Source organism: Microtus pennsylvanicus, chromosome X, assembly GCF_037038515.1.
Source record: "Microtus pennsylvanicus isolate mMicPen1 chromosome X, mMicPen1.hap1, whole genome shotgun sequence".
In the NCBI taxonomy this organism is placed as follows: Eukaryota; Metazoa; Chordata; class Mammalia; order Rodentia; family Cricetidae; genus Microtus; species Microtus pennsylvanicus.
The window spans coordinates 85,184,924-85,197,432 of record NC_134601.1 but is presented as its reverse complement, the minus strand read 5'-3'; the positions used below and the strand labels follow the sequence as shown (position 1 = coordinate 85,197,432).

Here is a 12,509-nt window from a genome sequence, read left to right as displayed (position 1 = left end):
TCTGACTACATGAGTCTTTAATTTACCAAGCAATATCAGTAGGACTAAAGCCGTGGCTTTGCCGGCTAGATGTAGCCCATTCCTTAGCTTTCTGCCATTCCAACCTTGTGGCTGAGGTACCGGCCAGAGCCGCGTTCAGTGCCACAAGTCTACAGTGTTTCAATGTCCCTGCCAGCAAGCAAGCTTCAGCAGCCTGTGCTTGCAAACCGGACAAACAGCCTGCGTAAAAGAGTCAGAGTTTGCCCTGGCAGGACAGCCCAGAAAGCCGGCATTTTTAAACGGCGCATCTTTTTTCCTGCTACGGCTGAAAACCGAAAAGCATGCGTTCAGCTTTTCGTCAACACCGTTTAGGTGTTTCGTGGCAGGACCTCTTAAAAGAGCTGCAAGCTTTGCAGCTAAAGCTGAGTCAGGAAGCCTCTCTTAGATGAGAGCGCTTGCTTGCCTCTGGCAAGCAGAGTAGACCCGAGAAATTGTTGCTACCACGTCGGGCGCCATTCTGTAGTAATAGGAGTGGCGGGGCTGCGTCCCCAGCACGCCGGCCGCCTGGCTAGCTTAGGCCCCGAAATAACAACACACAAATTGTATTCATTTAAGCACTGCTTGGCCCATTATATCTAGCCTCTTCTCGGCTAACACTCTCACCTGGAGTAGCCCATTTCTAATAATCTGCTGTAGCCCGCGAGGTGGCTTACCAGGGAGATTCTAGCCTACGTCCATCCTGGGTCGGAGCTTCATGCATCTGCCTCAGAGAGCAGAGCTATCGCCTCTGTCCGGGAGAAGGGAGCATGGCGTCTCTGTCAGGTGTCTGCCCCCAAGAGGAGAGCTGTCGAGTCTGAGCTCACTTCCTCTTCTTCCCAGCATTCTGTTCTGTTTACTCCTCCCACCTATGTTTTAACCTATGAGGCCAAGCAGTTTCTTTATTACTTAACCAATGACCTTCCTCCATCAAATGGTGCATGGTGCATTCTTCAGGTATGACTTCTCAGGGGTTTTCTTGTTTTTGGAGACATAGTCTCTACTGGCCTGGAACCTGAGTAGTCTATGCTGGTTTGGTGGCAATTCCCCAAGATCCGCATCCCCATCCCCAGCAGTGCAACTGTGAATTGTGTGTGTCACTGTGCCTAGTTTTTAAAATGTGAGTCTGAGGTTGAATTCAGGCACAACGAGCACTTTACCAACTGAACTGTGTCTCAGTCCTCTTCCGGTCTTACTGCCCAGCGACCTATTAGAATCAGCAACAGAGACATTTTCTTTTTAAAAAAATTAAAAAGTAAACTGGGACTGGACGATTAAGTCCGTCAGTAAAGTATCTGCTGTACATTCATGGTGACCTGAGCTCAGATCCCCAGCGCCCACAGAAAAGTTGGCTGCCTGCCATCTATATGCCGAAGGCAGAAGCAGGCTGATCTCCTTGAGGGCAGGGTTGGTGAGAGAGCTCGTCTCTAAAAATGGTGGAGAGTGATTGAAACAGACACCTGACATTGCTCTCTGGCCTCCATCCATGCATATGTGTGCAAACACCTCCCCCACCAGAGCGGGGAGAAGAGAGGGAGAAAGGGGATGCCATTAAGACCTGTCCCATACCAGGCTGAGGTTCTTCAAGTCCACAATTGCTTTTAGGAAGAGAGAGAAGAGCACACAGTTCGCACACAGAATGTAAGGAGCCCGAGGCTGTAGCGTGACTGACTAAGGTGAAGCTGACAGTCTGGTAGTGTAGGGAGGAAGTGACTCTTGCTCTGGGCCTTCAGGGCTAGGCAAGGGAAGGAAAAACTGGCTGACTGAAGCCCTACATTTTAAGCTCTAATCGGATGGCACGGAAATGGGTTGTTCTATATGCTTTCCAGCTCTCCAGCACACAAGCTCCTTTGAACTAGAAACGGCATCCAAGCGCCGTAAACAAGCCACAGGTGACGCAGCTGTGGAGCACAGTGAAGTGTTGCTTAATGCTCTGGAATTGACGGTAATTCCTGCAGTGGTCCCACAGCGTGACTGGATGCTTGGTCATGGTTAACTCAGATCAAAAGCATTCCACAAGTCTAATTGTTTAGTGCCTATACTGTCCTGGAACTGGGAATGAGACCTTCTCAAGACACTGAATTTGGGGTCACTGGACTCAAGGGAAGAGAAAGGAGGGTGAAGCCTGGCTCTGAGGTTTGCCTGGGTGACGGCCCTATACAATTACTTGACTGGCTTTCTCCTGCTATTGCCAAAGGTACTGTTTGAACCTGCAAGGTCAGAATGGATGGGGCAGTTTCTTTTGTGGGCCTCCTTTGCCTACCTTTTCTGGAAGAGGCAGGAAAAGTAAAAGTAAATCTATTGAGCGAGCACTTCCCCAGTGGCTTTGATGCTTCAACATACTGACCTGATTTCCCATCATCTCCTAACATGTCTTCCTTGAAGAGCACAATTGTTATGAATGAGAACTCTAAAGTTAGTACAAGGGTTCAAATTCCAGAAGAGTGACTTATTAGCTAATTTACCTTGTGCAATTTGCTTCAACTATTAGAGTGAGTTCCCCCACCTCTAGTGTTGACTGTGAAGGGAAGCTGCTCTATTGTATTTGGCAAGCACTCACATACTACTTGTTTTAAGGACTATTATGTCAACCATTTTTTAATATGCATGCCAAATTTTACCTGCTATCCTAAATTGATGGATGTGAAGTACTTCTAGTGATTTGAGGACAAGTTCTTGGCTTTGAGGTACAGCCTTAAAAGAAATCAGACTTCTACTAGATACAAGGTGGTCTTATCATTGGCCCTAGAACACTTATGAGAATGACATAAAGTGATATGAACATTTATGCCAGGAAAAGAAGTATAAATAAGGGCTCTACTGAGCAAACCAAAATCTGCAGTTACTTCAACTTGACAATAAGTAAAGACTAAGGGGCTGGGGAGATGGCTTGTCATGTAAGCATGAATATCTGCACTGGAACCCCAGCAGCCATAGCCAGAGCAGGGCATGGTGCTGGTACATGCCTGGTATCTGCCTCAGTGCAGGGCACCCAGGCGGGATGATCTTTGAGGCTCACTGACCAGTCAGCCTCATCTGGTGAGTCCGAGATCCAGTGAGAGACTGCTACAAACAGATGAAAGTGGAGGGCTTCTGAGGAATAACACCCTGGTTGACCTTTAACCTCCACATGCATACGCACCAGAATGATACACATGCACCAGCATGATACACATGTACCAGCATGATACACATGTACCTGACATGATACACATGCACCTGACATGATACACATGCACCAGCATGATACACATGCACCTGACATGATACACATGCACCAGCATGATACACATGCACCTGACATGATAACATGCACCTGACATGATACACATGCACCAGCATGATACACATGCACCTGACATGATACACATGCACCTGACATGATACACATGCACCAGCATGATACACATGCACCTGACATGATACACATGCACCTGACATGATACACATGCACCAGCATGATACACATGCACCTGACATGATACACATGCACCTGACATGATACACATGCACCTGACATGATACACATGCACCTGACATGATACACATGCACCTGACATGATACACATGCACCTGACATGATACACATGCATCTGACATGATACACATGCACCAGCATGATACACATGCACCTGACATGATACACATGCACCTGACATGATACACATGCACCTGACATGATACACATGCACCTGACGTGATACACATACACCTGACGTGATACACATGTACCAGCATGATACACATGCACCTGACATGATACACATGCACCTGACATGATACACATGCACCTGACATGATACACATGCACCAGCATGATACACATGCACCTGACATGATACACATGCACCAGCATGATACACATGCACCTGACATGATACACATGCACCAGCATGATACACATGCACCTGGCATGATACACATGCACCAGCATGATAATACACATGCACCTGACATGCAGACACATATACATACACATGCACACAGTTCTGTGAACTATGAGGAAAGGTGACAACTTTTGCCATGCTAGTTGCATCAAATTCTCAGAATGTGGTAAAAGTAAACTATCTAGGCAGGGGACGTAGAGACGCTGTTTGCCATTGCTGGATTAAGTACTCTCTTGTTACAGAAATGACCAATGAGTACTTTAAACAATATTATGTCAAATACTGATAATAGTTAGAAGAACAAACTATTTTAAGTTCTTTCTAGTAGTTTAGAAATACCACTCATAGAGTTGAAATGAAGTAAAAATCCACTCTATATTTTTAGTAAACTGTGTAAAGCACTAAACCTGTTTTTTTTTTTTACATATGTGCGGTATAATAATGTATGGTCTATAAATGCTCCTCTAATTTGACCCAGTTAATAAGCTTCGAGTATATAATATATCCAAACATTATGTGAAATGGCAATTAATTAGCTTCAATCACAAAAACATATAAAGTTTTGTGCAGTGACACCAGACATAGTAAATTCTTATTCTTTATTCTAACTTCAAAACATAAAGTGCTTGTAAAAAGTTCCATCATGTTTCTTTCTTCATATTAACACTCTTAAAATGAACAAAATACTTCTCCAGGTAGTGGTGGCGCACGCCTTTAATCCCAGCACTCGGGAGGCAGAGGCAGGCGGATCTCTGTGAATTGGAAGCCAGCCTGGTCTACAGAGTTAGTTCCAGGACATGAAGGGCTACACAGAAAAACCCTGTCTCAAAAAAATAAGAACAAAAGAAAAAAAAAGAACAAAATACCAGTAATGTTTTCTGGAAAGTTACTTTAGAAATTAAATGCCACTGCCTGGGCTTTCCATCAACAGACAAGTCAGAAACTCCAGAGAACTGCAGGCATTGGAGTCAGTTCAAGAAAAGAGGTCCAGGAAGGAGTGGCAGTTCCCACCAGCAGTGCTGGGTGTGCTTCCCGTGACTAGGGTACTTATAGGCTGTGAAAAGACAAACAGGTTGTATGTTCTCCTCAAAAGTGACCGGAAAACCATGCACTCAGAAAGCTACTCACTGTGTGTTCCCATGGCTGTGAGAGGGGAAAGGGGGCCACCCTGCCTTTGCTTCTACCACCCGTTTGCTAGCTCACTGCATTTGGACAGTGTGCCTGGAAGACTGTTCCCGATTCTGTGACTGTTTTGAGTTCACTAGCCCCATCATACTCATTACTGTTCTGGGAGAAAACCCTTAAAACTCTGAGGGAAAGAGGAGTCGAGTAGAAACAAGGAAAACAAAGAAAACCTCTGCTAAGCCAGGCTACCTATACATGGGACCAGAGAATGGGATGGAAGGTATATTTTTGCGATCCTTTGTGTGTCAATCTGAGGCCAGCTGCATAGCTCCCTCTCACACACAACATGCTTTAAAATGTTTCAAGACAGGGTCTCATACTGAGGCTTGCCTGGAGCTTGCTTTGTAGCCCAGGCTGGCTTTGAACTCACGATCCTCCTGCTTCAGCCTCTCAAGTTCTCAGATTAGCAATGAGTATGACCAGGTTTGGTTTGCAATGTTATCCACATGGTTATTCAATCCATTAAATGTAGAGATGGACAGACACACTCAAAATACAATTATTTAACCATTACAAACACACAGAAATATGTATAAGAATAGATATTTGGCCACAGGTACCAAGATTAAAGGATATAAGTAGTATAACTGAGAAGTGAAAACAAACATAGGTGAAGAATTGAAGAACAGACATGGGAGAGGAGGGAGATGAGAAGGAGAGATTTGAATAGGTGAGGTGGAGAACAAAAGAACAGGAAAGAGGTGCTCCCACTGGACTGCTGGGTTTCTCTTTGCTCAAGGCTTCAGTTATTCTCTGTGTTGTATGTGGGCTGTGCTCCAGCAAGGATTAACCTACCTGCCTCTGGTGGTCTCTTGACTCCCTGTGTGTAAAGCACCACCTGCATAACCTCCCCTTTCCCTTCCTCTCTGGAATTGGGCTCCTGGCTCCATTTTTTCTGGGTTATTCCATGTGTCCTCAAATATGTGCCTGGTAGCATCAGTCCTCATAAAATGTGACTTCAAGTATTAACATAGAAATCCTTAAACTTACATGTGAGCTTACACTTTTTAATATTTCACCACAGAGCAGGCAACATGGGCAGATATAGAAAGGTCAACGTCAAAAGGCAATATTCGACAAAGAAACTATTTCACCACTCAAAATGAATCAGCCTTCGAGTGAAGAAGGAAGCCATGATCTGGTGTTGGCGTTTCTTAAGGCACTTAAAATAGACATTTCAAAATTACAGCAGTATAAAATCCAACAATTTAGCATCTACTCTCTTGAAATAATGACCCAATTAAGACCCACCACTCATATACACAAAAAAGAAAGGAAGCCCAGAAATAAGAATAAGGGCTTCAGAATAACTTATTAATACCTGTTCCTCAAAAGCAGTTAGAAAACTAAGCTGGTAACAGTTCTACAGAGTAAAAACACATGCAGACATTTCTGAACCATAAAAGAAGCAGGGATAGTGATTGTAGACCCAGTTGAACCTTTACACTGGAGTGAGTCTCCAAGTGAGGGTTCTTTTCTTCAAAAGCAGTGAGATTATCAGCAAAGTTCTCTCTTCTTGGGAGGGATGGGGAGTGGTCAGGTGTTAACATTTCAGTTCCATGCACAATCAACCAGCACAGGGACCAGATGCTGAAAGGATTCCAGCAGCCAGAACCCACAGCCCTCACTGCATGGCACAGAGGCTGTGTGGCAGAAACTCCTGCACGTAGGTAGCAGCTGCCTTGGAGAGGTAGGTCATTGTGCCAAATCTGCCACTGGGTGCGCTGTCATACAGAAGAGTACAGATGCCAGATGCAGGATCCTTTGCCAACATGACGTCATCTGCGCCAAGGGTTTTCTATTTGGTTTTAAAAGATGGGAAAACAATGAGGGATGATGAGAAGCCAAGGACAATGGCACGGGGTTTTGATCCTACTTCATGTTCGGGCTTTGTGGGAGCCTAGCCAGTTTGGATGCTCACCTTCCTAGACATGGACGGAGCGGGGAGCACCTTGGACTTTCCACAAGGCAGGGAACCCTGACTGCTCATTGGACTGGAGAGGGAGGGGGAGAGGAGTGGGGGGAGGGGGAGAAGGGTGGAAGGAGGGGGAGGGAAATGGGAGGCTGGGAGGAGGGGGAAACTTTTTTTTCCTTTTCTCAATAAAAAAATAAATAAAACTAAAAAAAAAAGATGGGAAAACAGTGGGAAGAAAAGATTGCCAATCCTACCAAGCCAAACTCTGATGAATACACCTCAGAGCTTCCTTCCCATTGCCTATTCTTTGGCTGTATAAGCAGAGGGGGCTTAGGGTTACGAAGGATGGATATGAATTTCTACACATGGCATTTGCCACTAGACTCTAAATTATTTTAATTACTATTTAGAATTTTCTATTATAAAGCACTTTTGAAAATTAAATATCAATAATTGATTAAATGATTTATGTCTGTTAATAACAGAGATAATGTTAACACTTGGAGATAACCCAGTAGAACTACACAGGGACTTTCACTTTCTAGTACTGCTGATTTTGGCTTGTATTCCTTCATATAGTATTTGGTTCTATTTCTTTCTAAACCACCTTAATTCACAAACACTGTAGACATTCTAAATCTCAAGTCTATGTCTAAATGGTTTATATTTTCTCATATGTGGCCTGATAACATCCCAGAACACTTAAAACTAGGACTGTTTAGAAAATTTTGGATACTTTTGTCTTCTTTCACAGTGGGTAAGAGAAGGAAACATTTGTTGTATGTTCTGGGTATCATGTAGCCCAATCTGGTCTTGAACTCACTATGTAGCTGAGGCTGGCCCTGAATTCCCAATCCTCCTGCCTGCAACTCCCGGATGCTGTGACTGCAGTGTGCACCACATTAGGCAGCCTACCTGTTCTTGAAGGAACAAGTCATTGGCAATGTGTACTATTTTTTCCACAGCAATGATGCTTCCGATGCTATGAATTTCAATATCTGCCAGCATGGTAAGGACAAGGATGGCTTCAACCAGAAGCTGGCGGTACTCTGGTTGAGGTACACGATTCAGGACAGACTCCACATGGACAGAGAATTTAATCTCGCCTGGGGTCATCTGTGATAGAAAAAGTGAAAATCAATTTCTAGAAAACCTTTTCTTTGAAAAGCAGTAAAAAGTCCGGTAACTGCAGCCCTTTAATGAAATGGTGTAAATTGGCACAATCTGGTAATGTATAACAAGAGTCATAAAAGTATCAATGCCCTCTAACCCAGAATATTTATGGGAGTTTGTCCTAAGGAAATAATCCAGAGAAGAAAAAGCTCCATGTGTACTAATGTTTATGGTAGCATCAGTCACACATGTGAAACTTGACATAACCTAAACATGGCAATAAATACATAAATTATGACATACTATAGTAACTTCATGAGGCTTTATGAAGCTATTTATGAGACTAAATCTATGACCCAGAGAGAAAGCACTGAAGTCAAACTTGAAATTATATATATTGAGGTTTACATATATATATATATATATATATATATATATATATATATGTATATATTGAGTAGAATTATGTGAAGTAGCTACAGACTGTTAGAATAAAACAGACCTTAAGAAATGCAGTTATGGGGCTGGAGAGATGACTCAGTGGTTAAGAGAGCACTGATTGCTCTTCCAGAGAGCCTGAGTTCAATTCCATCACCCATTTCAGGTGGCTTACAACTCCATCTGACTTCCACAGGGACCAGGCATGCATGTGGTGCACATACCTACATGCAGGCAAAACCCTCATGCACATTTTAAAAATTTAAAAAATTTTAACTGCAGTTATTTTGGGGTAAAGTAGATGGAGAAATGCTTTTTGGTAAAATTGTATTGTTTATATTCTATAGAAGCAAGTATATTTGGAGTCTAAAGACAGGTTAAAAACTTGTATCAGGAGCAAACGACTTTGCATATCTTGGAAATCTCTAAGCTTATTTCCTTATCTATAAACTTTCTGAGAAAGACATTCTCTTCTTAGGTGTCTTACAAAATTGAACTGAAAAATCAAATTAAATAATGTGAAAGTTCTTTGAAGACTCTTAAAGGTATTAGGTTTACATTTTTACAATTAATATTTCAACACTGTTTAAATGCACAGAATACACCTGTTTACGCAGGCAGTGTGGTGCTCTTTATTTCACAAAAGGCTTGTATGCAACAGTAGAGGTCTAAGACATTACACTAGCATTCAGTCCTGGCACATCCAGCTGATACTGGCACCACCATCAGTTTTTGAGAATTTTATACTTTCTAAACTTACTAGTCCTAGCTTGTTAGTACAAAATACCAAAACATCTGATAACCAGTGTCTGTGTTTCATGGCAATGTCTTCTAACCATGATTATTTATCAGTGTTAGTCTATAGATTAAAAAATTACAAATGCTCAAGTTTCCTCTCTGGAAACTCTAATTCACTAAGTTGGGAAAGAAAGTTACTCTAATACAGAGGTTCTCAACCTGTGGGTAGTGACCTTGGGGAGGGCTCTGTTGTGGAATATTACTTTAACTATGTGAAGGTGTGTTATATTTGTTTATGCTGCATTTAACAGTGTAAAGATGTATTGCTTTGCCTGCCCAAGGCATCTGATTGGTCTAATAAAAAGCTGAACAGCCAATAGCTAGGCAGAAGAGAGACAGACAGGACTGGCAGGCAGAGAGAATAAGTAGGAGGAAAGATCTAGGCTGGAGAGGGAGAGAGAGGAGGAAGAGAAAGGAGGAAAGAGAGAGAGGGAGGAGGGAGTGGGAGGATGGAGACGGAGGAGGGAAGAAGGAGAGGGAGAGGGAGGATGGAGAAGGGAGAGGGAGGAGGGAGTGGGAGGACGGAGACGGAGGAGGAAAGAAAAAGAGGGAGAGGGAGGATGGAGACGGGAGAGGGAGGAGGGAGTGGGAGGGCAGAGATGGAGGAGGAAAGGAGAGGGAGAGGGAGGATGGAGGAGGGAGAGGAAAGTAGGGAAAGAATGAGAATTATGGAGAAAGAGAGGGAGACATCAGGGCCACCCAGTTAGACATCACTAGCCAGCCAGATGCAGAAGCATGGAAAGTAGGGCATACAGAATGAAAGAAAGGTAAAAATCCCTGAGGCAAAACACAGATGAAGAGAAACAGATTATTACAAGAGCTAGTGGGACAAGCATAAACTAAGGCTTTAGCATTCATACTTAATAATAAGTCTCCATGCCATGACTTGGGGTCTGGCAGTCCAAGAAAGTCTACTACAGGGGTCACATAACAGATATTTAGATTATAATTCATAACTAACAAAATTACAATTATGAAATAGCAACAAAAAAGATTTTATGGTTGGGGGTCACCACAACATGAGGAACTGTATTAAAGGGTGGCAGCATTAGAAAGGTTGAGAACCACTGCTCTAAAATATGATTAGATGTCAATATCAGCACAGGTCTACAAGTATCCTATTGGAGAAAGGTTGGGGTGAAATAGATGAGACAATATAGGAAGCCATTCATTCTTATATTTGTAGCCTTTTTGCCTTCTCCAACTTCCAGTCTCACGTAGAAAAAACTCAGTCATTGCAAAAAGCTACTCTTATTAATAAAACAAATAATTATCCATGTTTATGGTGTGTATGTGTCTGTTATATACATGTATGTAGGTGGGTAAATGTGGAAGCCAGAAGCTGACATGAAATGCTTTTCTTAATTGTTTTCCATCTTTTTTTTTGAGACAGGGTCTCTCACTGAACCTGGAGTATTCCATTTCAGCTAGACTAACTGGCCAGCAAACACCTGCAATGCACCTGTCACTACATCTGAGTTGGCATTACAGGATTGCACAGCCATGCCCATTTTTATTTTACATGGGTGCTGGGGATGCAAACTCAAGTCCTCATGCTCGCTCAGCAAAACTAGAACCATATTATTATTGTCTAATATTCCCATTCCATTTTTACCTCCTTCATGCATTTTACAGTCAATTGACTGTAGCACGAGTAGCAAAAACCCAGAAGCAGATACTGGGATTCAAGCTGAAGATCAGCAAAACAAAGTAGCCAGCCACTAGAGAGATCTTACCTCTACCAAGGCTCAGACAAAGGGGTGATCCTGCAATGCTCTAGACCACAATGCTCAGACTCCACTGAGTTCCTGTCTCTTCCCCTTTATATTCCTCTCTCTGCCCAGCCATATGGCTCCTTTCTCCACCTCCCTAGTGCTGGGATTAAAGGTGTGCGATCCCAAATGCTGTGTGAGCTCTGTTTCTCTTTTAGACAGATTCAATCTCATATATCCCAGGGTGGCCTTGACACAGAGATCCCTGTGTCTATCTCCTAAGTCCTGGGATTAAAAGTGTGCACCACTACTGCCTGGCCTGTATGGCTCACTAGTATGACTGCTTTGCCCTCTGATCTTCAGGCAAGTTTTATTTATTAAAACACAAATAATATACCACTATAATTGATTCATAAAAGGATAAGTCTGTTTCTTTGACAACTAATTGATATATTTAGTTTCAATAATATAAATTCAATAAATATCAATTTCATAATTGATAACTGAAATATTTCAGACAGGCGAGTTTTCCATCATGTATATGTAAAGGACAGAATCTTACCTCCCTTGTGGTTGAAGAAGGAAGAACAAAACCTTCCACAGAAAGTCCATGACACTGCAAGGTAGAAAAACATGTTATGACCAGAGATGAAGTAAGAGCTAGGAGGCAAGAAGGAGAGACTTCATATTAATAAGGTTATGATTTGAGCAACCACAGGCCAGCTGGAGGTCCTGTAGTCCATGTGCCCAAGAATGGGTTCGTGATTTCTAAGTGCCAAGACTTAGGATGTTACTACCATAGTTCATCCTCTTCTTAGGGTAGTGGAGTGGGCAGGGTCGATCTTTCTGGGATAGACTAGACACCAGATTCAGAGACCACCTAGAAGAGTATCATGCAGGTCCCAGAGTCATTACCAGGAGGCCTTCAAGGCCTGGCAAGATGACTTGACAGATAAAAAGTACTTGCCAACAGCCAAGCAAGTCCAAAAAAAAAAAAAAGAGATTACTCCCATAATCCCAAGCAAGGGAGGAAAGGGAGAACCTACTCCACAAAGTTGTACTCTGACCTTCACATGTATGCTATGGTATGTGCTTCCTACCATAGTGTGCGTGCGCACGTGCACGATCATGCGCGCGTGCATACGCGCGCGCGCGCGCACACACACACACACACACATTTCTAAGAAAGCAGATAGGCCTTCAAGAGACTGAGGCTGCCGGACATGACTCACAGTAGATATTAATGTACGTGAGCCATTTCTACTTGTTCTAGTTGAGTCCCTTATCAATGCTCTTATCTTGTCCTATTCTTCCGCCACTTTTTAACATTTTAAATACATTATTTACTGTTTATTACTTATTGCAAGTAATATAAGTTTCACAAGAACAGAAATTATTGGCTATTTAGACTTTTCTCATAGGAACACCTACATCAGAGTCTGGAAT

The 12,509-nt window shown here is 42.8% G+C and overlaps 1 protein-coding gene across 6 annotated transcripts in view; it reads right to left on the bottom strand.

Moving 5' to 3' along the window:
* Positions 1–4,482: 4,482 nt before the first annotated feature.
* Phka1 (phosphorylase kinase regulatory subunit alpha 1) overlaps positions 4,483–12,509 on the bottom strand; it is a 133,289-nt gene continuing 125,262 nt past the window's right edge. For all 6 annotated transcript variants that reach the window (XM_075956760.1, XM_075956757.1, XM_075956758.1 and 3 more), the window contains 3 exons: positions 11,626–11,679; positions 7,918–8,118; positions 4,483–6,885 (listed from right to left, as the gene is read on the bottom strand). In XM_075956760.1, coding sequence (XP_075812875.1) covers positions 6,712–6,885; positions 7,918–8,118; positions 11,626–11,679 — 429 coding nt within the window. In that variant the 3' untranslated portion in view covers positions 4,483–6,711. The remainder of the gene's footprint in view (positions 6,886–7,917; positions 8,119–11,625; positions 11,680–12,509) is intronic.